Raw genomic sequence first — 27,139 nt, forward strand, 5'->3', positions numbered from 1 at the left:
TACACTGGAGGCCTTGTAATATAATGGGTGCTAATAAACATTTGTGGATTTAATTCAATTACTTATCTTTATATCCCCTGCAGTGCCCAGAATAAAGCAGTGGCTAACAGATGTGTGCTGGATTGAACTTCTCATTTTTGTATCCTCAACAGTGCCAAGTATTTTGTCTTATACATAGTTGGCATTAATAAGTAGGTGGAGTTGAACCGGGCACAGGAGCTCTGTGAAATTCTCTTGTGGTCAACTGGTCGGGTTGTGACAGCCTAGGGAAGGGGTCTAGCCCCCCAACATCAAGAGATTATCTAGTCTAACTCTTCTCTACCAAAACTCACTCCCTTGTTGATTTCACCCAGTCTCAAACTTTAAATTCTCTCTCTCTGCTGATGACTTCCAGAGTTGTAACTCCAGCCCTGAACTTGCTCCTGACCTCCAGACTCAGAGATCCAACTGTCCCCTTGAGAACTCCACGTGGATTTCCAGTAGACATCTCAATCTTAACGTGTCCAATAATGAATTCTTAATTTTGTGCTGCAAACTTGCTCTTCCTGGATCATTCCCCATCTCAGCAATAGCAGCTCCATCCATCTAGTTGCTCAGGTCAAAAACTTCAGCATCATCCTTGTCTTCTCTCTCTCTCACTTCCCACATCCAATCCCTCACAAACCCTGTCGGTTCTACCTTCAGCATACATCCAGGATCCAAGTCACCATCACCTCTTGCCCCCAAGACTGCAGTTGTCTCCTCGTTGATCTCCCTCTTCTATCCTTGACCCCTACAGTCTATTTTCAACATGGCGGCCAGCAAATCATCTTTTAAAAATCTACATTGGATCATATAACTCCTCTGCTCCCTATCTCACTCACAGTACAACCAAGGCTTTCAATGGCTACAAAGTCCTATGTGGTCCAGCTTCTGGTACCTCTTCTGACCTCCTTGGATCCTCTCCCCCTCACTTACTCTTCTCTTCAGCCACATTGACTTCCTTGCTATTCCTCAAACATGACCAAACATTATTCCTCAGGACCTTTACACTCGCTGTTCCCTCTGCCTGGAATACTCTTCCTCTAGCTTAGTGGTTCTCCAAGTGTGGTCCCTGAACCAGTAGCATCAGCATCACCTTTGACAGCATCTTTGTTAAAAATGCAAACATTTCTAGGGCTTCCCTGGTGGCGCAGTTGAGAGTCCGCCTGCCGATGCAGGGGACGCGGGTTCCTGCCCCGGTCCGGGAAGATCCCACATGCCGCAGAGCGGCTGGGCCCGTGAGCCATGGCCGCTGAGCCTGCGCATCCAGAGCCTGTGCTCCGCAACAGGAGAGGCCACAAGAGTGAGAGGCCCGCGTACCGCAAAAAAAAAAAAAAAAAGCAAACATTTCTAATAGCCCAGACCTACTGAATCAGAAACCCTGGGGAGGAGAGGGGAGCCATCTGTGTTTTAACAAGTCCTCCAAGTAACTTGGATGCACAATAAACTTTGAAAACCACTGTTTCACATAGCTTCTTTGTCCATTCCCTTGGTTTCTTCAGCTCTTTGTTCAAGTGTTCTCTTATAAAAAAGAAAGGCTTTCCCTGACCCCTCTAAACTAGCACTCCCCCAGTATAACTCCCAATTCCCTTATTCTTCACAGCACTTACACCACAGGGTGCATTTATATGTTGACTTGTTTCTTTCTTTCCTGTCTCTCTCCTTGCTCTAGATGTAGGCTTTCTAAGAATCCCCAATGCCTGGAACAGTGCCTGGCACAGAGTAGGCACTCAGTAAACATCTAGGCATGAATGAGCCCCCTCCGTGCTCAAAAGGGAATTTGGGGCCCAGAGAGGGGCAGGGACTTTCCCAAGGTCACGCGGGGGAGCCGGGCCTCCTGGCGGTCAGATGCAGGACCCGCTTCACCGCATTAGGCTCAGCATGGCTGGCGTGCCCCTCCTCAGAAGCATGGCTCATTGGAGGCCCCCGGCACACCTCCCTTCCCTTTTAAGCTGTGCATGGTTTAAATGGTGAGCGCTGCTGCCTTTCATGTTCCAGGCTGTGTCCCTTCTCCTTCTGATCTCGGAAGCCGCCCAGACCCTGGTGCTGCTTGTCGGCCCTGCCCCGCTTAGCCCAGATCAGGAGGCTCAGTAATTGTGACTGATTTTCAAAGCCGCCTGGAGTCTCTGTAAGCACCCCGGTGTCGGATTTGCCTCCCCTTCAAAAAGTTGCTCAAATGAAACAAACTAATTTAATTTCTGCTTCCTCTTTCCCCCTCCTGGGTTCCCCTGGCTTGTCCTAGTTAAGTCCCCACTTTTTCCTGAGCGGAATGTCAGAGTCAGTGGACCGGGAGAGGAAGGTGAGGCAGGGCTGGGGTTCCTTAGGGCCGTGCTCATGAAGCTGGGGGCTGGTGCTGCCTCCCACTCTCTGGGTGACCTTGAATGAGTCCTTGCCCTTTTCTCGGTCTCACTTTCCCCACGAGTGACATAGGAACCTTGCTGCTCCAACAGCCTGGGAGCCAAGCCCAACTTGCTCAGTCATTGACTTGCTATGTGACTGTGGGTACATTTTCTCCTCTCTCTGAGCCTTGGTGTTCCCATCTGTTCAATGGGGATGTTGACATCAGTCCTGCCACCACTCGGAGTTGAAGTGAGTGAAGTGGTGATGGGCAAGCCAACCTGGCGCATATGGGGCTGCACCTCCTTCTGGATCCCTCATCCCCATCCACTCTCCACCCCACAGCAGAGGGGAATTTCTAAAATGCAAGTTTGCCCATGTTACTTCCTTGCTTAAGCCTTTCCCAGGCTATGTGCTTCCCTCAAGTCCTTCGCATATGATTCCAGCTTCCTTCTCCAGCCTTATCTCTCTCGTCATCTTTCTAACCTTTTCCATGCAGAAACATGCAGTTCAGTTTTGGGTGAAGAGAGAGAGGGCCATGTCTCCTTCGGCCAGAGTTTGAGTCCAGGAGTGAGGGCTGCTGGACCTGGGAAGTCAGGGCTTTAAGCTACTTCTCACTTGCTGTGTGACCTTGGACTCCTGCTCTGAGCCTCATTTCCCCACTTGCAAAATTGAGTTCTAAGTGCTCCCTGGGCCTTTGCCATGGACAACCTCCAAATTTATCTCTCTAGCTCAGACCTTGCTGCTGAACCTGTATACTGAACTGCCTTTTCCAAGATCTTTCCTTGGCTTTCTAATAAATACTTCCAACTTAGCAAGTCTGAAACCAAACTCCTGATTTCCCTCCATCCCCCCAAAATCTGTTCCTCCCACTGTTTCTTCCATCTCAGTAAGTGGAGATTCCATCTATTTAATTGCCCAGGTCAAAATCTCGATAGTCATCCTTGAATTTTCTTTCTCTCACGCCCCACATCCAATCTATTAGCAAATGCTTTCAGCTCTACTTTTGAAATATATCCAGAAGTTGACCTCTTTTCAATACCCTTACTGGTACCACCTTGTTCCAAGCCACCATCATTTCCTGCCTAGGTAACTGCAATATCCTTCTCAATGGGCAATCTGCTTCTGCCCTTACCCCACCTTCCCATCTAATCTTCATGGAACAGCCACAGGATCCTGTTAAAATTAAGTCACATCATGTCACTCTTCTGAACAAGCCCCTCCACTGACTTCCCAGCTTGCTGAGCCTAAAAGGCAAAACCCTGACTATGACCATGTGGCTGCATGATCTGGTCGCTTTTCTGCTTCCCCTCAGAGGGAATTCAACCTTGGGACCTTTGCATGTACTGTTCCCACTGCCTGGAATGCTGTTCCCTAGGGCCCATGCCGTCACTTCTTTCAAGTCTTTGCTTCAGTGTCATCTTCCCAGACCCATGATCTGTTAACTTGTTTCCTGCCTGTCTTCCTCGGCCAGAATGTCTGCTCTGTGAGAGAGCAGGGAGGCTGGTCTACCTTCTCCTCGCTGTGTCCCCAGTGCCTATGCATATTTGTTCAATGAATGAATGAATCCGTTCAACAGACACATAGCCTGTCACATGCACAGGCTATGGCCGTGCAGGGGCACACCTGTGCACGTGTGAGATGCACATGCGCAGCAGGCACGCGTGCACCGTGCGTGTGTGAATGCCAGCCCACATCCACATTCACACCCTCGCCATTCCCTGTTCTCCCACCATTCCTTCATGCTCACCATTTTCTCCAGTCCACTCCCTTCTCTTCCGTCACCGGCTGCCCACTCACTACCCACCAATCTGCCAGATTTGGTCCAATCTGGGGAAGCCAGGGCTGACTGCACTCTTCCCCCAAAACCCAAATTCCCCCAGCCTCTGACATGTAGCTGCAGAGCTGGAAGGCCAAGTGAGAGGCAGTGCCAAGCCCTTGGCCACAGTATGTCAGCGACAGCACGTGTTCTAGGACCTAGGGCCACTGCTCCCTGTCCGGTCTGGCTTGCAGGTGACTTAGCCTAACGCGGTGGGGAAGGTGGCAGCTACTGGCTTGCCCCTCACGCCACGACTCCAGCTTCTACCATGAGCCCTCGGCTAGGTGGGACCTTGATGGTCGTTCCACTACCTGTGGGCCCTACGGTGGGGGAAGGCAGATTCGTCCAACCTTTCCTTTCAGTGTCCCGCTGCTGTGCAGATGTGTTTCTGAGGGTGTCTGGGTCTGAAGACTTCCTGCAGATGCGTGTTTCGGTGTGCGTCCTGCCTTTCACCAGGTGCCCCTGGTGTTTGCAGCCACACCTGGGAGGGGGTGGCTGAATCTGTGTCCGGGGGCTCGGCCACCTCTGTGAGCCTGTGTCCCCAGGTGGCTGGGTCTTGGTGTACTGGGGCTTCCTGTGGCCCGTGGAGGAAGCTGCCTGGAGGTTGTCGCGTCTGGCTGTGCCCATGCCTGTCTGCGGCTATGCTCTGGTGAAGCCCGACCCCAGGATGGTAAAAATGTCTGGCTGTGGCTTTCACCTGTGTCTAGGTAGGTGTCTGTGCATAAGCCGCATCCATGTGAGGGGCTGTTTCCTGGGTGACGTTGCATGTAGCTGTGTCTAGTGTGAGGGCACGTCTGGTTGTGTGGTGGGGTCTTGTTTCAGCTATGCCCTCTCTGGTTGATTTAGGTTGTAGGTGTGCCCATGTTCGGTTGTACCTGCATTTGTGTGGGAGTTGCGGCCAAGGGCTGTGCTGTGTCTGGGTGAGTTGAAGTCTGGGGAAGGGCCGTGTCCAGGTGGACAGCCATGCCTGTGTGTGTGACTGTCCCGATGCTGTCCACGCATGGGGCCGTGCCTGAGCCGGGCCGTGTACAGGTGGACAGCCGAGCTTGTAAGTGGGTCTTGGCCTGTGCGATTCTGTGTGGGTGTATAAGCATGTCCAAGTATGTCTCTGTGTCTGCACGTAGGTCCATGTCCACATAGGGACCGTGCCCGTGTATGTGCCTGAGATCACGTGTGTGTCTCTGTCCAGAAGTGCAGCTGCGACTGCCCGGGACTGTGCCTGAGTCCGTGTGGGCACCTGGGCTCACACCTATACCCTGTCTCCCCTGCCCCTCCCCGCAGCAGGCTCCTTCTCACAACCTGGCAGCTCCCCTTCCCCCGTTCCCCGGCTCCCCGCGCCCCTCAGAGCCGGCAACCCACCTGTGGGTGAGAGCTCGGCCACGCTGCCAATGTAGGGGCCGTGCAGGAAGCGGGGCTCGCTGTCGTTGATGTCCTGCACCTTGATGATGAACTCCGACTCAGGCTCCAGCAGGCGGTTGGTGGCGCGGTCCCGAGCTTGAGCCCGCAGCGTGTAGAAGGTTTTCTGTTCCCGGTCCAGGCGCTCCATGGCGTGGATGTCGCCCGTCAGCTCATCGATCAGGAAGATGGTGCCAGCGCCCTCGCCTGAGATGGTGTACTTGATGGCCCCGTCACCCTCGTCTGAGTCCGAGTGGATCTGGGGAGGCAGGGTGGAGGCTGGGGTGGGGGCTCCTCCTGGCGCTCCCCCTGGCCAAGTCCCACTGGGGGCCTGTGCCTAAGCACAGCTCTTCTCTGACATACCCATTCTTCAGTGAAGACACTGAGGCTGGGGAAGTCACGCGTCATCCCGGTCCCAGGCCTCACTGTCTGGGCTGGAGTGCTTCACTAGCCCGCCATGTCTTTTCCTGCTCCAGACCTGCCCCTGCAATCTACCTTCCCCTCTGCAGCCAGAGCTGTCAGCCTCAGGGGCAGACCTGAACACGTCCTCCCCCGCCTGCAACTCTCCCATGGCTCCGTATCGCCCTTACAAAGAAATCAGAACCACCTCCACAGCTCTCTGCTGCTTCCTCGAGTGCCCTGTCCTTATTTCTCTGTCTACTGAAAGTCTCCTCGTCCTGCGAGGCTCAGTTCAGATGCCACCTCTTCCCCAAAGCGTTTATGGATTCCCTCCCTCCCCCTACCTCCAACCCCACCATTCCCCTCCAAGGTCTTTGCAATACAGCAAGTTATCATTATGACGTTCAGCCTGTAGGACTGCTGCAGCCACGCTTCTCAAATCTCAATGTGCATGCAAATCACCCGAAGATCCTGGTAAAAAGCAGATTCTGACCCAGGAGGTCTGGGGTGGGGCCTCAGAATCCGCATTCCTAACAAATTTCCAAGCTGCTGGCCATGACCTCACTCTGAGTTATGGGTCCAGGATCCCTAGTCTCTGAGCCCCCGGAGGTATTTTCTTACTCATCTGGTACCTGGAGAGCCAGCCTCAGGGCTTGGCACATGCCGGGGACAGGGAGTGCAGGGACAGAGGGGGGAAAGGGGATGCAAATTGGAGGAGCACCTGTTATGTGCCAGGCAGTGTACCAAGCAATTTACATACTTCTCTGGTTCAGAGTTCTTTAAAAAAAAAAAAATCCCTACTAGGGGACTTCCCTGGTGGTCCAGTGGTAAAGAATTCGCCTTCCAATGCGAGGGATGCGGGTTGGATCCCTGGTGGGGGAACATGCCCCGGGGCAGTTAAGCCCGCGCGCGCCACAACTACTGAGCTTGCGCGCCTCAACGAGAAAGCCCGCGGGCCGCTAACTACAGAGCCCACGCCCTCTGGAACCCGCGTGCCACAGCTAGAGAGAAGCCCGCGCGCTGCAACGAAGAGCCCACGTGCCGCAACGAAAGATCCCGCATGCTGCAACTAAGACCCGACACAGCCTAAAAAATTAAATAAATAAAAACAAATAAAATAAATATTAAAAAAAATCCCTACTAGAGTAGGTTTTGCTATCGTCACTTTGCAGATTTTTTTTTTTTCACTTTCCCACTGAGGATTAGAGAAATAGGATGATTTGCTCAAGGTCAGACTGCTGGAGGAACCGGCCTGGTCCACAGCCTGGGCTTTCTCACTCCATCCTCAGGCCTCCTGGGAGGAGCCCATGGAGGCAGAAGAGGCAGTCCAGCCTGGTCCAGCCTCGGCTCCAGCATCACCTCCCTGTGAGTCCTCGCACAAGTCACTGTACCTCTCTGGGCCTCAGCTGCCTCCTCTCTAACATGTGGGTCATAATAGCACCTCCTTCTAGAGGTACTGGAGGGGCTAATTGAGCGTAAAGTCCACATAAAGCCCTTAGCACCTGCCTGGCACCAGGTGACACAATATGTAACGGCCAGCCCGGCAGAGGCACTGCCCATGGGGTGGTACTGCAGCAGGGCCCCTGCTGGTTCAGATGGGAACCCCTTGGATGCTGGATCACAGAGAGGTCGGAGGGGCTGAGGAGGCTGAGGCAAGGGAGAGGAAACAGACTATTTACCACAGGTGGGGAGCTTTTTCACTATTTTAACAACCGGCACAACGATACCAGTTTGTACAAGCGGAAAATCAGCCCTGCCTGTGACATAATAAGTGTCCCATAAATGGTAGCTATCGTTATTATTATATTATTACTAAATGTGAGCTATATATAACTAGGATTTAATCCAGGCACTGTTAAGCTCCAGAACCCAGGCTGTTTTCACTGCACTGAGATCTCCTGGGCAAGGAACCAGCAGAGGGACTGTTCTCCCAAACAGAAACACCCAAGTCCTAATCCTTCAACGTCCAAATCTCTGAGGCAGCTCTGAGCAGAGGAAAATGCGTCCAATGAAGCTGGTGACCTTGGGCAGGTCCCTGCTCCTCTCTAAGCTTCCGCAAAGATGGGGCGCGAACAAGAAAATCCCTAAGGCTCCTTTCGGGCCAGGACGGCATGTACCCCAGCCCACTCAGCAGGATAACAGGTGCCAATGAAATCACCATGAAGAGGGATGAAAGCCCACCCCCTGCCATGCAGGAGGAGTCTGAGTATAAATTCTGCTGGTGGAACTTTGTGTCTGAAAGGTGGATTATAGAAGTGCCATTTGGAAGATTGAATGGCCCATAAACATTTTCATATTTCATTAGCCGATTAATGGGCATCTCTCTCTTTTTGGCGAGTCTGCTGATTCTCAGCAGAAATTGCAGGGAGTAAATGGAGGCGTTGGGTGGAAACTTTCCGGGTCCCTGTCCTGTTATAGATTGCCCCGATTAATGCCCATCCTGGGCTCCACTGTGAAGCCTTCTTCCTGTCCAGTTACTGTTAATAGATTTCTCATAAGTGGCTGGATTGTAAAAACCTCATAACTCAGTTTAATACCCCCAATAAAATTATCTCAAGACATCAGCCCTGAATCACCGGCAGTGCTGGGGATGAGAGGAGACCTGTCTCTCCTGTTTGCTGTTTATGCTCTTCCTCCACCTTTGCCCAGGGGAGCCGGGGACAGGAGAGGGCAAACGTGTTCCCTTTTAGGGTGCCTCCGCCCACTTCCCAATCAGACCTGTTGCGGCCTTTTATTTAATCAGTAAACATTCCCAAAGAGTGTGGGAGAATAGATACCATTTGGGGGAATGCTTAACACCTGTAATCTTATTAGTCTTCGTCACCGCCCTATGAAACATTATTATTATTCCCATTTCTCAGATGAGGAAACTGAGGCACAGAGAGGGGAGGTCATTTGCTTTGTCACCCAGCTAAGTGCAGGAAGCCAATCTCCTGATCCCATGGCTCACTAATGTTGTGATCAACCTGCATGGCTTGTTAATTTTACCCCCTGGGTCTGTTTTTCCATCTGAGAAATCAAGTCCTACCTCGCACAGGTGTGGTGAAGATGAAGCGTGAGCATGTTGGTAATGACCTACACACTCTGTAAGTGGCTGTCTCCTTCCCTTTCTGTCTCCATCATGTCCCTGCTGCCCTTGACATTTTATCTCAGACCCTGGCCAGGGATCACCTACCATTGAGGATGGGGGAGGAGGGAGTGGAACCCAGTAGTGATGTCACTGATACTCTTCCGTGAAGCACGACACAGAGCTCACAGTGGGGTGCAGTGGCTACTCTCTGGGGACTGCAGAGTCCGAACAGGGCTGGTCGGCCTGCGGAGAAGCTAAGAGCTCAGAGCTGCAGAGTTGGGCTGGGTTGGGGCTGCTCGCCCCACCTGCCTGGGTCCTGGCTCTGGAGTGGAGAAGAAGTGCCTGTGGTTCTACTCCAGGAGGATATTTCTCAAGAATCTCAGCTATGAGGCTGGAGGACGGTGCTCTTATTTACCGAGCGCCTACTATGTGCCGGACTGCAGGCCTCTGCAGAAATCTAATTTAATTTTGTGGCGTATGTAAATATCTCCCCATTTTCCAGGTGAACAGACCGAGATGGGCTTAGCTCTGTTTGATTCCAAAGCGCAGGTTAGTCCCTCTGCAGCCTTTGGAACCTGGTTAGTCCACTTACAACGTTTCTGGCTAAAGAAGCGGGAGAAAGGAAGATGGAGTAGGCTACGGGGCATTCACTGGGCTTCACGGCTGGGGGAGAGGCCTGTACCACCCTGTACCCGCAGGCCATGGTTATCGGCGGCCTTTTCAATCTGAGCCTCTATTTTATCAATTTTATCATTTGGAAAAGGACTTCACGACACAGATCAGGAGAGGTGATGGGCCTTGTATTCAGGAATGGCCGGGTGCCAGCGTCAGCTTTGTCTCCCACTTGTTGCCTGGCCCTGAGCAAGAGGCTACCCTCCTCTGAGCCTCAGTTTTCTCATCTATAAATGAAATGGATAATGCTTCCCCATAGAGTCCAAAGATTCATCAGATAATATGTGGGAGCTCCTGGCACACAGTAAGTGCTCAGTGAAGATGAGTTTTCTCTCCTTTCCTGGCACCTGGTCTCAGAAGAGATTGAGGGTCACCTAGTTCCTCCCCCCATCTCCTGACACAAGAACCGTAGGCTCAAATCCTGACCCACTGGAGACACAGGGGCCATCATGCAATATCTTCTTGTCTTTTAAACTCAGCTTGTTTCCTCCTTCAGGCAGCCCTCCCAGATGCCTTCCCATTTGCCCTCCCGCTGCTCTGTACCCCTGTCCCATGCACACTCCCCTCTGCTCCACACTCTCCTGTAACACCTTCGTGTTGCAATCTGTCTCCTCAGTTGTCATGGGGCTCAGGGGCAGGGACTAACTTTGATTTGTCTTTGTCTGAACTCCCCACGCCTGGCACACGCTAGCTGTCCTGACAATGCATGCAGAGAAAATACAGGGGGAGTGGGACAGACGAGTGTGAGTGTGTGTGTGTGTGTGTGTGTGTGAGTGAGATGGTGAGCTCCCTGAGGATCAAGCATATGGCTGTTCATTGCTCCCTGGTCCCCAGGATAGGCCACAGCACCAAACATTGAATACATGAATAATGAAATATACAACTGTCATTAGAATTCTCCAACTGTCTGCTGGGATTTGTGGAGGATCCAGTCACTCTGTTAAATCCCAGGTGCACATGAGCTAGACTAGGAAGGTCAGTCACTGGGCACACTTCTAGACCCCCTACTGTTACCTCCTTGATAGCTCATAATGATCTTGGGACTCAGAGATTATCCTCTCCCCATTGTACAGTTTGGCAAGCTGAGGCTCAGACAGGGCCCATATCGTACTTAAAGCCACACAGCTAACAAAAGGCAGCCCGAGGCCTGTCTGGCTCCACATCCTCGGTTCTTTGCATCGAGTGTAGACGGCCCCTGAGGGAATTCCCCCTCCCTAAGCCCCAGCCCTGGATCATAAACAACATGAAAAACACCAGAGTGATGGCTTCTCATCCTGGGGGGCTGAAAAATGGGATTTACGAGGCCATTAATTACTTCCTCCTAATTAAATCAAAATTAAATGCGAGCAGAGGTACGTTTTCCTTATTAAAGACAATTAAACGGACAGTGCGGCTACACAAATAAATCGAGTCCAGGATTTAAACGGAAAGCAAATCAAATAAAAAGCCTCCCCTGGAGCGAGGGGTTTGTTCATGTCTGTGCTACTCGTAAACCAGGAGTTCATCAATTTTCTTTAAATATTAGCAACTTAATTAAATCTGCTCTCCTCCTCACCTTAATCCTGCCGTATATCTAAAATAGATCTCACCGCCCACAGGAGTTGGTCATAAGTGCTGACCCCATAATTCTCTCTTTAAAAAAAAAAAAAGAAATTAAAAATCCTACAAAATCCACATCCAGCTGACAGAAGCCTCGGGGGAAATTACAGTTCGGAAAAGGGATTAGTCCAAGTACCCAGATTATATGGAAATGTTGGCTGGTTGCTTTGAGGGTGGGTGTTGTGAGAAGGTGAGGGGAAGAGGTGAGCCAGGCTGCCGGGGGTGCGGAGTAGGGGGGGCAGGACAGCAGAGGGAGCTGTTGGCGTGGGGCCCTGGTGACGACGACTGGGGCCAGTGGTTCCTGCAGGTGCTGACAGGAGCCTGGCGGTGAGTGATGGAGGAGGCAGTTGTAAAATAGGTTACCGTTGGGTGCCCAGGGTTCACTCGGCTGATGGTGCTGTTGCTAAGCTACCTTTGGAATTCGGCAAGGACAGATGCTCCCTATGGCTCCCTGGGGCGGGGGACCGGGAAGCAGTGAATTAACTGAAACCGTGGAGAAGTCCTTTTTCCCTGAAGAGCGAGAGAGCATGGTATGAGTGTGTGTGTGCATGCATGCACACGACCACTTGAACAAATGTGGGACTTGGCTGGAAAGGGGACAGGTGGTTTTTTAAAAGGCTGAGCTCATATTCCTAGAGCGAGGGGTGGGCTGGCAACCACGTCCCCCTACTTTCAGGTTGCCCAGAAGGCTTTCGGAATTGGGCGCAGGGGTTCATAATATCTATGCATACTCTAGGTGGTAGAAATAACAGGTGAGACCCATCGTAATAAAAGCTAATACTTACTGAGCACATACCAGGTGCTCTCCAGGTTCCTGACATATGCTAACTCATTGAATCCTCACCGCAACTCCTTGAGGAGGTGCCAGGTATAGCCTCACTCAGCAGATAAAGAAACTAAGGCACAGAGAGATTAAATAATGTGCCAAGGTCAGAGAGGGAATCAGCAGCAGAGCTGGGATTTGAGCCCTGGCAGTCTGGCTCTGGTTGGCCTCCCTGAACCACACACTATACCATCTTTCACAAGAAAGGGTGCTTTGGGCACATGTTTGCAAAGAGATGGAAACTTCTCTCTCCTTCCTGCAGGGCGTGCTTTTCTGTAGGTGGCCTTGAGAGTAAGCAAGTAGGGGCTCTGGGTGAAGATGATGGAGGGGGAAGATAACGTAGTCATGACAGCAGTGGGGATGCTGCGAGAGGCTGCTGTGAAGAGAAGACCCCCAGGGCTGGGCACAGTGCTTGGCTCATAGAAGATGCTTAATATAGGACGGTACTGTACAGCACAGGTAACTCTACTCAATAATCGGTAATGATCTATATGGGAAAAGAATCTAAAAAGAGTGGATATATGTATATGTATAACTGACTCACTTTGCTGTATAGCTGTACAACATTGTGAATCAACTATACTCCAATAAAAATTAAAAAAAAATTGCACTGGGCCCAGACCCGGTGTCAGGAGAGCCTTGTCTCTTGGGGTTGGTTCTACCACTGTGCTGGTCTCACCCCATCTCTGTTAATCCAAACTCTCTGGAAAGCTAACTGGCCTTGGCATGATGTTCTCTGCCTCTAGCCTCAGCTTCCCCATCTTCTAAGGCAGGGACTTGCTAGGGTCCCCCCATCGCCGACAGACTATGGTTCAAGGCAATAGGGGCGGCGTTTGACTCATGACGATAATGGCTAGGTGGATGCAGTTTGCAAGTGGTGAATCAGCGGCTGGTTTCTCTCATCTTTTCAGGAGGTGAGCGGCTGAGGAAGCCTTCTCAGAGCCCCAGCTTCCGGGTAGACAAGCGGGCTGAGGTGCCTGAGGCCACCACAGCTGACATTCAGGGAGATGTGTCAGAGTCCTTCCCTGACTTTCTGGGGCTTCCTGGACCAAAATCTCTCTCCCAGGCCTGGAGGTCTTGGAGATGTTTGGAGAATCAGAGCACAGGTTCCAATCCTGGCTAAGCCACTTGCCCACTGTCTGCCTGCCCTCTCTGCGCGTCCAGTTCCTTGCCCACAAAAGGGAACGATTTCTACCTTGCAGTTTAAGGGTTAAATGCTTCACGTGGGAATAATGAGAAAACAACAATAAACAAACAACCAGGCCACAGGCCGAACACTTTCTGTGCTCAGTTTTCTTCTGTAATCCTTTCAACAACCCTCAGAAGTGGGCTCCCCTAGCCCCATTTTTACAGACGAAGAGACTGAGGTCCAGAGAGGTGAAGTAACTTGTTTCAGGTAATACGGTTAATGGGTTGGTTGGCAGAACCGGGCCTCGAGCTCAGGCGTGTCTGGCTCCAAAGTCTGCATCCCTAGCTACCTCACCATTAGCTATTGCCCAGCTGGCACTGGTTCCTCCTTCCCCCTCCCCTCACCCCATTCTACCAGCCCCACCATCTCACCGCCCTGGCTGGGAGTCAGGAGTCCTAGGCTCTGCCACTAGTTTGCTGGGTGACCTTGAGCAGAGACATGAACCTCTCTGTACTCTGTCAAATCTTCACTTTGCTCTGTTGTGGGGATCAACTTCAGCCACATGTATGGAGGGGAGAGTAGCCAAGGACCAGGGATGACTGTATCTAGACCAATGAGAATCTGGGTTTCCTGCAAGACAAACCCACAAGGTTTACATCAAACTTTCCTCTCCTCCTTGTCGAGGGTCCTGAGCCATGAGCCTTGAACTGAGCAGCTTGGTCAGCCTCCCAATTCTCAGACTCATTTAAGCACACAGGAAATTCCACAGTTGGTCCCCCCTCACCTCTGCTGACCAAAACTTCCTGGAAAGCTGACTGGCCTCAGCAGAAGCCAGAGAACTGTCCCTGGGCACTGCGCTGCTTTTCCTGCCCTATAAACACCCTCCACCTCAACATCTCAACTGCAGACAAGTCTCTGAAAAAGCCAGGTTCCGTCAGGCCTCCATGTCTTTTGATAGGTTATGCCCTCTTCCCCATCAGCCTAAACTCCTACTCATACATCAAAACCCAGCTCAGTCATTTAGAAAACACTTCCATGAAGCCAGCCAACACATACCACTTATTAAATGCCTACTCAGTGCCAGGTGCTGACCTGTGAAGCTTTTTATGTACCAGGGTGTCTCCAGCATCGCACCCATGAGGGGCTCAGGGATTAAATGGATGAACAAAAGTCCTTCTCAGCTCCTTATACTCTTAGGGCACAGATCTGCCACGTTAAGCAACACTTACTCAGAGAGTTTGAGAAAGCAGCTTTCATTCCTTCATTCAATGAACAATTTGTGAGCAATGTCTGTGCTAGGCACTAGGGATTTTATGGTGAGCAAAACACACACTCTAATAGGAAAGACATGCATTAATTGCATAATCAAACAAGCACACGCATAGTTAAGTGTTATGAAGGAAAGATACCAGGACCTAGGAGGGCACATAACAGGGAGGGATGGCCACATGCAGAGGGGTCTGTCCCAGCCTGGTGTGGTCAGGGGCAGCTTCTTTCAGGAAGTGGCATTTGAGCAGAGGCCTGAGTGTGAGATAAAGTAAGCAGCAGAAGTAGTAGAACGGAGCAGGAGGGAGCAGTTGAGGGAGGCAAACAATCTGGATAAGGGGGGACGGGGCTGGCAGGAGCCTGTGGGAGCATCGGAGGGACCATCAGAAGGGCATCAGAAGGGTGTGTGGGCGGAAACTCAGAGCGAGCGTGGCAGCAGGTGAGGCTGGAGGAGGAGCCGGTCTTGGCAAGCGGCAGGAATCTGGATTTGACCTCAAGTGCATGGGAAGCTACTGAAGAATTTTAAACACAGTGGGGACAGTCTGTGTGTGACATGATCAGATGTGCAAACTCGTTTCTCCATTCTAGATGCATCTAGCGACAAGATGGACTGGGTTTCCCTCCCTACTAGTACTCTTTGCTCTAAGATGCAGAAGGAAGAGGAACTAGAGAAGGATGCGTAGTAGTAATGGGAGCAGAGTGATGACCCTATTGTCTGCTCCTGACCAGGGGCAGCCCGGAGGAGGCAGCAGGGACTGGGATTTAGTGGGGGAGGGGAACTGGGGTCCCTTGCGTCTACCGGCGGGCGTCTCCGGGGTCCCGGGCGCGGGACAGCGGGTGCGGGGTCCCACTTTACCTTGCCCACGTACAGGGGCTCGGTGCCCGTGTACTCCTCCACCACGAAGAACTGGTTCCACACCCAGCCGCGCTTCACGCGGCCCGCGCCCGGCGCGCCGTTCTGCGCAGCCCCGGACGCCGAGGGCGCAGGCGTGCCCGCCGCCCACAGGGGTCCCGGCGGCGGCGGCGGCAGCAGCAGCAGCAGCAGCAGCATCGCGGGCGACAGCGCCGCTCCCACCCGGAGCCCCCGACCGTCGGGCCGCGGCCTCATGCTTGGCCTGCGAGGGGCCCGGGCCCAGGAGCATGGACGGGAGGTACCAGGGCGTCGCCGCTTGGTGGCAGGACGGAGCGGCGCCGCGTCACATGGTGGCCTTAGCGCGGCCGCCGGGGCGCCGCCTCCGACGGGGCACCCGGACAGGCCCGCGGCCCTGAACGCCGCCCAGCCGTGGAGGCGCCCGGCTGGAGGGGGAGGGGCGCGGCCGCACCCGGGGCATGGACGGCCCCTCGGGGTCCCCGCCCGCGCCCCCCTGGCGCCGCCGCGGCCGGATCACCAGGCAGCGCCTTGGCAGCTCCGGAGTCTGGGGTGCGCCATGGTCCCTGAGTGCAGGGGTCCTTCGGGGACGAGAGGCCGTCCGGGCCAGGAGCCTGCGAGAAAAACAAGAAAACATCAGAGGAGGCTCTCTGCGGGGACAGGGCAGGTTGGGTCCACCTTTTTGTCCTTTAGGTACTAATTAGACACCTACTATGTGCCTGGCACTGTGCAGCGTGGGGCAAACAAGACAGAGTGGTTCCCGCCTCCTTGGCCCACGGCTTAGTAGCCCTGCCCCTCCCCCTCCCCCAGCCCTGGCTGTTTCCTTTCCACTCCCGTCGCACACCTCTCCTCTCCCCCGCTCTCCCAGCACGCCCCCTTTCCTCACAGCCCCCGCATCCAGCCCTTTCTTGGTGGTTCTGGGCCAGCCCGGGTGCCCACAGGGGCAGAGACCTTATGAGCTGCTTTCCCTGCCCCCTGGCTGACAATCTCTCCAGCCCGGCCGACCCCATAGAAAACCCCCATCCTAGAGAAGAAGCTGCCCCTTCCAGAAGGGGTCTTCAAGAGCTCCCAGGACCCAGGCCTCCTGGGGGCACAGAGTCCAGCACGCAGCCCACCACCCACCACTCCTGCCTCCCCACAGCAGCACAGAGAGGTCATTCCATCCAAACCAGGGACCCAGAGAAGGCCCACTGACCTCATGTGAGTCCCTGAACACTCCCTTTCACGGGTGGGGCACCTGAGTCCCAGAGGGCCTTGCTTCGAGTCTCCCTGTGTGGCTTTGGGCAGGGTCACATCCCCTCTGAGCTTGCCTTTGGTGTCTCCACACTCCCCAGAAAAACCTTCCTTTCCCAAAGTCTGGAAGACACCTCCCCTTCCTGGACCGGCACTGCCTCCCCAGATCAATCCATCTCTCGTTCCCTCCCTCCATCAGATTCTGCTTTCAGCAAGAAAGGATCTGAGGGACTAACTCCTACTCAAGCCATAATGATGAATAATGGCTTAATGTGGGTGTTTACAGGGGACAGCAATGCTGCTTTCATGGAGGAGTTTCAGGCACGGAGAAGCATTAGCGGAGGTGAGGGGCTCAGTCCCCACTTTTCCTCTCCCCAAGCTCAGTTCAGTTCAACAACTCCATTCCGCTGAGCTTCGACTCTGTGCCAGGTTTGGGCTGGATGCTAAGATAAAGATTAAATAAGCTCACAGTTTAGTGGGGTGAGAGACAAGACCCCCAGTAACGAACAACCTAAATGCCAGGTTGTTTGTGATCAGAGCTGTAAAAGGGTGTGCAGCCTGACTGACACCTGTGGGCCTCAGGGAAGGGAGTGGGCACAAATGTCTGGAAGTGGCAGGTGGGTGGGAGGGCATCAGGGCTGCTTTTCTTGGAGGAGGGGGCATCTGATCGGTGAGAAGAAAGGGATGGGCATTTTGACAGAGGAGTATGCAGCCAGGCTAAGGGGGATCTGGCTAGTTTGGGGAACCAGGTTGGAAACATGAGGTGTGTGGCTAAGCAGAGAATCTGTGAGGGTCTGACCTGGCCCCAGCCAGGTCCTCCTGTGGACAAAGGAAGTGGCTGGACTCTTTGGGGCAGAAGACATGTTGATCACTTCCTGTGACCCAGGACCACAGCAGGTGATTCTCCTACCTTTAACTCAGTAACTCACATGAGTCACAACAACTGTGAAAGTTGGTGTCTTATACCCATTTTGCAGATGCTCGACTCCCCAGTGCTCTTTCCCACTGTCAGCTCCAGAATTTCTTTATGGAAGGGGTTCCAGGGTAGGGAGTCATCTGTTGGGAGGTGCGGGTGACGGTGAGGGCGTTAAAACTGCATTTCAGGGCAATGAGAATCAGAAAACATCAACGGTTCATAGGGAAGAGCAGAGGGGAGGAGTCCTGAGCCAGCCCTTTCCCTGTAGGACCCACCCTGAATTAACGGACATCAGGAAGGCCCACGACCCTGCTGTGAGCATCCGCAGCTCCCCTGTCCCATCCTCTCCTCGCCCACTCCATGGGGTCTAGGGATGAAAGCGCCGCCCAGGGATGTGGGTGGACCTTCCCCCACCCAAGCGGCCCCCTCTCCGCAATCCCTGAGCTGTGCTGCCGCCTCTGGGGATCCAGCGTTGATTCCCCACGTTATGGCCTGGGCTGGTTGTAACGAGGCTGGAGTCATGGGTGAGAAGGAGGTGCCGCTCCGAAGCCTTCATTTCCTGGAGCTTATGACTTCCATGCGCGCCGCAGGAACTGGTCCCCAGGCTCCATCAGGCAGTTTCAGGGCCCATCACAGCCTTGCAGGGACGCAGAGGGGAGGGGCTGGTGGGAGGGAGGGTTTGGGGGAGGCTGGGGCCATTTCTGGGGAGGCCTGGCGCAGGAAGTGGGAACAAGGGGAGATCCCCCAATGTTTGCAGGCACCCTCTTGTGGCTCTTTCTCCCTCCCTCTCTCCCTCCTTTCCTTGATTTCTTTCTTTATAACACCTTTTACAAGAGGGGGACATACTAAGATTCAGTCATTCATTCGTTCATCATACATTAGCATCTACTGCAACTAGGGAGACAGAAATGCACTTCATTTATTCATTCAACACCCTTGAAAAACAGTTTCTCTGTGTGAGACAGCAAGAAGCCATCAGCTGCTCAGCTATACGACAGGGGAGAGATGCATTTCTTCTGGTTATTCATTTACCCTTTCTACAAATATTTACCCGTGCCTCCCTGATGCCAGCCCCTGTGCACTGGAGACAAAGCAATAAAAAGTCGCGGCTCTCATGGAGCTGACCTTCTGGTAACAAAGGAATGAAACCTACAATATAGTTTCGGAGATTGATAAGAGGGAATATAAAGCAGGAAAGAGGGAGGAAGAGGATGATGGAAGGACCGGGTGTGTGTTATTATAGACAGGGCATCAGGGAGGATCTCTCAGAGGAAGGGACATTGGCTGATCTGGAAGAATGAGAAGCAGCAGGGTACAGCAAGGTTCGATGCAGAGGGAACAACATGTACAAAGGTCCAGAGGCTGGAACAAGCTGACGAACAGTAAGGAGGCCACTGAAGCTGGTACAGAGCAAGGGGGTGGTTGAAGGTGCATCAGGAGAGGGCGGGTACAAGGCAGACTGGAGGAAGGAAGGCAGTGTCCATTTTATTCTGAGCGTGCAGAGAAATATTAGGAGGGACTTTATACAATAAAAACCATGGGAGACTGAAATGGCACATGGCCGTAATCACGAATTTCATGATGTGAGTCCTTTAACTTTGGAGGGCTAGGCATAGTGGGTTGCAGAGTAGGGACAGCATCACAGAGGAGGTGGCACTTGGAGTTAAAGCACAGGAGGGATTTGGATATGTGGAATTTGGGGTGTTGGGGAGGAGAGGGAGTGCCCTGTGGAAGCGCTACAAAGGTCTGAGGTCAAATCCCACTTTAGAAAGGGGCAGAGTCCAAGAGTGTTGTCCAAAGTTGCATGGGATACTTGGTGATGGAGCAGGGCCTCAAACCCAGGACTTGGATTCCCCTTGGGGGAGGGCACCTTTGAGGGGATGGGAAAAGACGCCCCCCTGAGTGGATGCAGCCCAGTGCCAGGAGGCACGCTTGGCAAGACAAGGGTGGCTGCATCTCAGTCCCCACCTACCCCCTTGTACGAGGCACATCCTGTACAGCCCCATCCCTCCCTCCCTTCCTTTCTCTCCTGCTCCAGCTGCTTTTCCCAAGTGGGTGTCAACTACAGGACCCTGTCTTGGCATTCCAAGTCCTTCAGGGGAGACAGCTGTGGCGCCTTTGAGCTGCGTTTGGCTCTGCTGGGCCTCTCTGTGAGGTCTTGGGCATGTGGGTGGCCTTCTCTGGGCCACACGTCTCAGCCTACTGCACAGTTGTTTAATCCCAAATGGGATGAAAAGCCGAGCCCCAACATTGCTCAATAAATGTTGGCTTTGCCCTGTCTGCTCTTCAGCCTCACCTCCTATAATCCATGTGCCCTCGGGCCCACGTAAGTGCGTGTGGTTCCTACGTGCGTGCAGGCACAGGTCTGCAATCGTGGATGCCAGCGCATGTGTGTATCTGGTGCCCATTCCTTCATTCCACAGATATTTGTGAGTTTCCACTCTGTTCTCTTCTCAGCACAATGAAAAGAAACAGAGTCCTTGCCCTTGCACGTCTAGTGGGTTCAGACGATAAACAAACAAATAACATGTCAGATGATGGTAAGTGCTATGGAGAAAAACAAAGCAGGGTAAGGGGCACAGAAGTGCTGGATGGGGATTTTCTTTCTCCCTCTTTCTCTCTCAATCATGTATTATAAATGATAATTTATACAAGGTGGTCAGGGAACGCCCAGCAGTGAAAATGGCATTTGAACAGAGATCTGAAGTGAGGGAAGGAGAGAGCTGTGCACATAGTTGGAAGAAGAGCATTCTAGGCTGAGGGAACAGCAAGGGCAAAGGTCCTGAGGTCAGTGCATATTTGGTGTGCAGGAGAAAAGCAAGGAGCCCAGTGTTGCTGAAATGGAGTGAGTGCAGGGGGGCGGCAGGAGATGAAGCCAGAGAGATGTGGAGCTGGGCATCAGACTCTGCAGGGTCTCCTTTGGGTTTTTCTGAGTGAGATGGGACCCAGTAGGAGGGTTTGAGCAGAGGAATGACATGATCTGATTTGTGTTTTAAAAGATCACTCTGGTTGTTTGGCTTCTGTATTCAAAATAGAAGCTGGGGCTGGGAGGGGGCAAGGGAGCTATTTCAGTAACCCAGACGAGGAGTAAAGGCGGCTTGGACCAAGTGGGAGCGGTGGGGGTGCTGAGAATTAAGGCTGTATCACAAGATATGCTGATGGGTCAGAAATGGGGTGTGAGGGAAAGAGAGGAACTGAGCATGACCACATCTGCAGCCTAGGCGACGGAAATGATGGGGTGTCCTTTCACGGAGCTGCAGACAAGCATGGGCAGAGCAGATTTGGAAGACAATCAGGGACTCATTTGGACATATTACAATCAAGTCTTGGACGTGCTACATCCAATGCCTATTAGACATCCAGCAGAGACGTTGAGCAGGCAACAGTACTTACAGTCCGGAGCTCAGGGGCGAGGTCCTGGCTGCGGATACAAATGAGGGAATTTGGGTGATATTTAGAGCTGAGACTGAGTGAGCTTATGAAGGGGTGAGCCTAGATGGGGAAGAGGTCCTGCACCTCAGCACACAGAGATCAGGTAGATGAGGAGGAAATAGCGAAGGAGGCTGAGAGAGAGGGGAGAGAGGGGGAGGGGAGGGGAGGAGAGAGGAGGTACCTTGGAAGCCCACAGAAGAAAGGAAAAAGGAGGCATTAACTGGTGACTGTCTGTCCACCTTTGCTTGTGTCAGTTCCACTTTACATCTGTTGTCCTGGCATAACTATGAATAGCGTCATACCCTCTTTTGCTCTCAGATTGGATGATCATATACGGTCATCCTACTGATGGGTCAAGTCAGATGCAGACTTTGAATTGACCACTGGATTTAGCAACACGGAGGTCATTAGTGGCCTTGATAAAAGCTATTTTGGTTGAGTGGTGGGTGTGCAGGCACGACTGGAGTGGACTCAGGAGAGACTGGGAAGAGAATAGGTGGAGACACATGTGTGAGCGGGCCGCAGCCCCTCTAGGGATCTTTGAAGGTTCGTTTTGCCTGCTCTCCCAGCTCCCGCCCCTACCTCAGCAGTCTGGCTGGGTTTTATGGTGTGTAAAGAGAGCGATGGGAAATATAAAAGATGGGCTGGCTGCTAAAGGCTAATTCATCCCCCCATCCTTCTTTCTTGTTTCAATTTTCTTTTGATAGCCACTTTCCCACAGCTTGGCCATGTGTACAGCCCCTCCCCTCTGAACAGTGATTAGTCTAAGCCAATAAGAGCCATTCCCCCATCCCCACCAGTGATTGGTCTAGAAAGTATCATGTGACATAATTCTGGCCAGTGAAATATAACTCCCGAAGAGCGTCTGGATATATATTTTTTACTCTTTAAAAAGAGATGCCTTGAGGAGAAATGTTTTATTTTCTGCATGTGTGAGAAGGTGATGGCCAGAGCAATAGCAGCCATTTTGGGACAATGAGGGGAGCTATTCCAAGAGGCCAAAGGCACCTACTAAGAAATGAGGGCACAATCTGTATCGTTGACGATATTGTTGAACCACCAAAGTTATTCATTCTGGGTTTGGATGATCCAGTTCCAGCCCCACTTCCTCCAGACTCTCATTCTCTCTCTCCCCTGAACCCCCTCAGACCCCTATGGCTGGGTCTTCCTCTGGGGTTTGGTGTCAGCAGTGATGGCAAGCTTCTGGAGGACAGAGATCATGCCTATTCCTTCCTCCATCCCTCCCTGCTCCTTCCCACACACACCTGGCAGAGCCGAACAGGGAGCTGGGGTCTGGGAGGGACTAAGGAGAACTCTGCCTCGGATAGCTTTGGGGAGCTGCTTGGGCAACTTGCCTTTCCTTCTCACTGAGGAGCTGCTAGACTTGCTGATTTGCTGTGGGCATCACTGCCACTGCCTACATTGTATACTTTCAGAACCTGGGCTGGGTGACCAGCATGTCCTTTCTTGATTTCTCAGTGCCCTAGTACCACTGCTGCCAAGGCTGTATCACTGCAAACTCAGTAGCGCCAGGCCTTCCTTTGTCATCTGGCTGTCTCCCCGGGGACAGAGGAAGGAATTCTTATCCTACCCATCCCACATTTGCTTCCCAGACCCTCACTCTGCCAAGACCAAGAAGAGGGGCTGGGCTCAGTGACTCCACAGGCAGGACAAAGCAGGGGAGACTTCACGGTGCAGCCTGGGGCTCCTCACCCCTGCCTCCTCCCCCAGATTCCTGATAACCTTCCCGGCCCCTATCTCTGGGGCAGAATTTAACGTTCAGGGGACCTAAAGCCACGAGGTCCAAAGTCAGACCAGGGTTTGAGTCCCAATTCCATTGTTTTACTTTATGTATGATCTTGGTAATTTTCTCCATTTCTCTGAGTCTCAGTTTTCTTATCGGAAAAATGGGGATAACAGTGCTTACCTTCTAGACCTAGTGTGAGGAATAAACGAGATGATGCATGTGAAGGGACCCACAGTGTTCGGCAATAAATGTTAGCTAGTGTACCGATAATGGCTACTGTTATTATTATTATTTCTGGTCACTTAAAAAATACTACTGGACCCCTATTATGTACAAAGTATCCTGACCAGGTAAAAGGGGTTCGTAATTATCTGTCCACTCAGTCATTCATTTATTCACTCATGCATTTATTTAACAACTGTGGATTTCCCTGGTGGTCCAGTGGTTAAGATTCCGTGCTTCCAATACAGGGGGTTCGGGTTTGATCCCTGGTCAGGGACCTAAGATCCCACGTGCCACACGGTGTGGCCAAAAAATAAACAAATAAATAAATATTTAACAACTGCTATGAGCCCATGAGTGCACCTTGTTCCAAGAAGAGTGAAGACTTGTACCGGTTCAGGGTAGTTCCTCTGGCTCCAGGGCTAGGCTGGTGCCTGGGGGATGCAGCAAGAGGCAGCTCATTCATTTGCTCATTCATTCATTCACTCCCTCCATTCTGTACGCTGGTTTGGCGTGTATACGTTTTTTCTCCGTGCCCGCCTGGCTCCCCGGTCTGCCAGTGGGAACTGTGTCTGGCAGCCTGGCTCCTGTCTGCCCTGCCCGCGTCCCAAGGGCACCATGCTGGCTGGATCCTGAGCCCAGATCTCTGTGCTTGGCTGCTGCCTTCTGCCCGGGGGGAAATGATCTCTACCAGCTCAGTACTCTCCCTCCAGGCCAGAATGGATCCCAGAGTAATGCGGGAGCTGTTGAGGTGTGGAGGGGTGCTGGGCAGGGTCACCTGTCTCTGCTTACCTCTCATTGCTCCCCCGCCCCCTGCTCCAAGGAAAGCACGGTAAAACCATAAACAAGAGAGCAGACCAGTTACGGCCTTGGGCTGCCTTGACATCCATGAGCATGTGTGTGCCTGAGCACGTGTGTGCGTTTGCATCAGTAATGATGTGTGCAGGGGAAGCATGCGTGTGCACCGTATCCCAGCACCTAGAACAACTTCCTGCATGTGGTAGGCGCTCAGTAAGTGTGGAGCGAGTGACTGGATGGGGGCCTGTTCTGTGTGGGCCGAGTCCGTGGGCTGTCCCTGGGGTCTTGGGGGTGATGCACGTGTCCTATAAGCTCAGCGTTATATTGCTAGGTGGGGTAGCGACTGCCTCTCTGGGTGTTTTAGTGGGAGGTCAGGACATGCCAAAGCTTCTGGGCTTGGCAGCTGGACCATTATCCAGGATGGCAAAGGTGGGAGGTCAGGGGAGAGGGATGAGCAGAGCTGGGGCCATATGTACCCCATATACAGGGTCACCCCATCTGCAAAGGCTGGTCCAAGGGCCCCCAGTCTTGCCCCCAGTCTATGCTGGGCATGCTGCCAGATGCACCTTCATGAAGCCCAGCTCAGTCTGGAAGTTTCTTTTCGAAATTTTCCCCAGCTCCCTTTCACCTTCAAGATAAAGTCCAGACTTGGGCCTGGCACTCGTTAGTTACCATTCAGAGTAACAAAGAGTTTTTCCTGTTCAATGACTCCACACAGACAGAGTCCTTTGAGGTGGGGACTGTTATTTGTCCTCATTTTTCAGATGAGGGAACTGAGGCACCAAGAGTTCATGAAACTTGCCCAAGATACAACCGGGAGGATGTGGCCACTCAAGACCCTGTGAGAGCTGGACGCCCCCCTCTACGTTATTGTCACTGCATCCTTTCATGTACTCACCTCTCTGGGCAGGTGGCACCAACCCCGTTTACTACTTTTGTGCCTCTAGGCCTTTGTTCCTGCTGTTCCCTCTGCCAGGAATACCCTTCTCCCACGTTGCCCCACATCCAACACTGATCCACCTCTCGGGGCCCATGCCCTCTTCTCCAGGCAGCCTCTCTGCCTCCCCCAACTCACCCACCCCCGACCCCAGTGAGCTCACTTGTCTGAGTGGTGGCTCAGAACCACACTGTCTCGGTCTCAGCATCCTGCCAGCTGGCCGTGGGCACCTCCCTCCCTGCTCTCTGCTCTTCAGCTCACAGCTCTGTGCCGCGCTCACAGTGGGTGCTGCTGAATGAGTGAATGAACAGATGAAAGAATGGATGCACGGCTGGATGGATGGGTGGAAGGCCAGGTGGTGGGGTTGCCTGGTTACGGCCACACCATCTCCCCTGAGACTGCCCTTCTATGGCATCGTTTCCTTCTGCTTGTTCCATTCATTGATTCATTAAATATTTATTGAGCACCTACTCTATGCAGGACACCATGCTGGAGGCTGAGGATGTAGCAGTGGACAAATCGAAGTCCCTGCCCCCACGGCCTTCTGTTCCGTGTGTGTGTGTGTGTGTGTGTGTGTGTGTGTGTCTGTGTAAGGAAGAGATATTCATCAATCCAATCATCTCACAAGTAAATGTACAATTACCAACGGGATCAGGTTCCACAGAGGAAAAGTACAGGGGACTCCCACATTTAACAGGGGCACAACCTCATTAGGGATGGGTGGGGCCGGGGAGGGGCAGTTCCTTGAGAAAGGGGTTTTTGAGCTGAAATGTAAAGGATGAGAGAGACATACTGGGGCCCAGGTGACAGAATGTGCAAAGCCACGTTTGAGGGCCTGAAAATTCAGGGACCAGAGCACAGCGTGTGCTCATTAGGGATGGGTGGGGCCGGGGAGAGGCAACATCCGAATGGGCTTAAGAAGTTTGGATTTTTAGCTCAGAGCAATGGGAAGGCATTGAAGGGTTTTTAGCAGAGGAGATGTGATCAAACTTGTGTTTTGAAGGAGGTCACGGGTTTGAGGCTTAAAGGACAAACTGCGCATGTGCAGGACCAGAAGCAGGGGCCCCAAAAGGAGACGGTGGCGGTGTCTGGGGGAGAGACGCTGGTGGTGGCTCAGACCAGGGAGGCCGTTGTGGGATGGAGAGAAGGTGACGGATATGAAATATTTAGGAAGTGGACCAGTCTTGCTGACGGGTCTGACGTAGGGGATGAGGGAGAGTGACATCGGGCGTGGCCCCTGGTTTTTGTTTTAAGTGACATTTATTGATCACCTACTAAAACCCAGGCACTGTTCCGGCAGTTTATGGGTATCACCTTGCTTATTCCTCACAATAGCCCCCTTCACAGTCTCATTTCACTCAGATAAGAATGCAGGGGCTGATGGGACCCAGTGGGGTTTGTCCCAAGCTTTGTTCCTTTGGGGGAACAGCCTTGGCAGATCAAAGGAAAAGAGAAGGAAGAAATGGAGGCAGGCTGCATATTCTGAGCTGATTCTGAGTCAGTGAGAATGATGATAGATAACATTTTTAGAACTTTTACTGTGTGCCGGGCACAGTGCCATCCAATTAGCTAATAATAAGAGGTAACACTAAATTCCATGCAGGACACTTTATATCAAGGATCTGATTGAAATCTTGCAACAGCTCTCTTTAAAATTTCTATTACAGAAGAAAGGACAGTGGCTCAGAGAGGTTGAGGGACTTGCCCAAGATCACACAGCTAGCTAGTTGGTAGATGTGGAATTCAGATGGGTTGTGGCAGAGGGAGGGGCATGAGGATGGGCAAAGAGATGTTTAGCGGTTGCTGGGAAGGAAGGAAAGGCCTGCATCTAGCTCTAAGCATGGGCTATGTCCCTCCCCTCAAACATCTCTTGACACTGCTTACCTGAGGCCTGACTGTCTACTTAAAGCATGACCTCCCATGAAAGTTATGAACACACTCGTGTATGCACGTTCACAACTACACACACATGCACACACACACCTTAGCTGCCACTGCTCACCTGCACTGGGGTGGCCACCTGGACCCTCCAGCCCAGGTTCCCCGGGGCCTGCACCTGTCTCCCCGCCCTGCCCCCGCCCTGCCCGCCTGCTGGTGCCCCAGGCAGAGCCTGCTGTACATCATGTTGACAGTAGAAATTACATCCGAGCTGCTGCTTTACACCTCGCCCTGTCAGAACTCACTGCAGCCCAGTGATCAGGACAAATTGAATACCATCCTGGCCGCGTCAATATTTATTCCATTTTACAAATGCAGCCGGATGGGGGGCAGGGCCCTGCTGTGGTGCCAGCCAAGCAGAGCCCTGGGAGGTCCTTCTCCCTCTCACGCCTGAGCTGCTCCCTCCTCTCTCTCCTCCTCCTCTTTCTCGACTTTTGTAATCAGTTAAAATTGTGAAATTCGACATTCATACCTAAAAGTGCACAAAACATAAATGCAGAGTTTAACAAATAATTATA

At 52.5% G+C, this 27,139-nt stretch overlaps 1 protein-coding gene across 1 annotated transcript in view; it reads right to left on the reverse strand.

The window, feature by feature from the left end:
• Positions 1-17,885, reverse strand: part of CDH22 (cadherin 22) — a 72,431-nt gene extending 54,546 nt beyond the window's left edge. The window contains exons 1-2 of the mRNA XM_022564956.3: positions 15,387-17,885; positions 5,537-5,831 (exon numbers count right to left, since the gene is read on the reverse strand). Coding sequence (XP_022420664.2) covers positions 5,537-5,831; positions 15,387-15,638 — 547 coding nt within the window. The 5' untranslated portion in view covers positions 15,639-17,885. The remainder of the gene's footprint in view (positions 1-5,536; positions 5,832-15,386) is intronic.
• Between the last annotated feature and the right edge of the window lie 9,254 nt (positions 17,886-27,139).

This window comes from Delphinapterus leucas, chromosome 15 (assembly GCF_059928025.1).
Source record: "Delphinapterus leucas isolate spDelLeu-1000000601 "Yukka" chromosome 15, BTC_Dleu_Yukka2, whole genome shotgun sequence".
In the NCBI taxonomy this organism is placed as follows: Eukaryota; Metazoa; Chordata; class Mammalia; order Artiodactyla; family Monodontidae; genus Delphinapterus; species Delphinapterus leucas.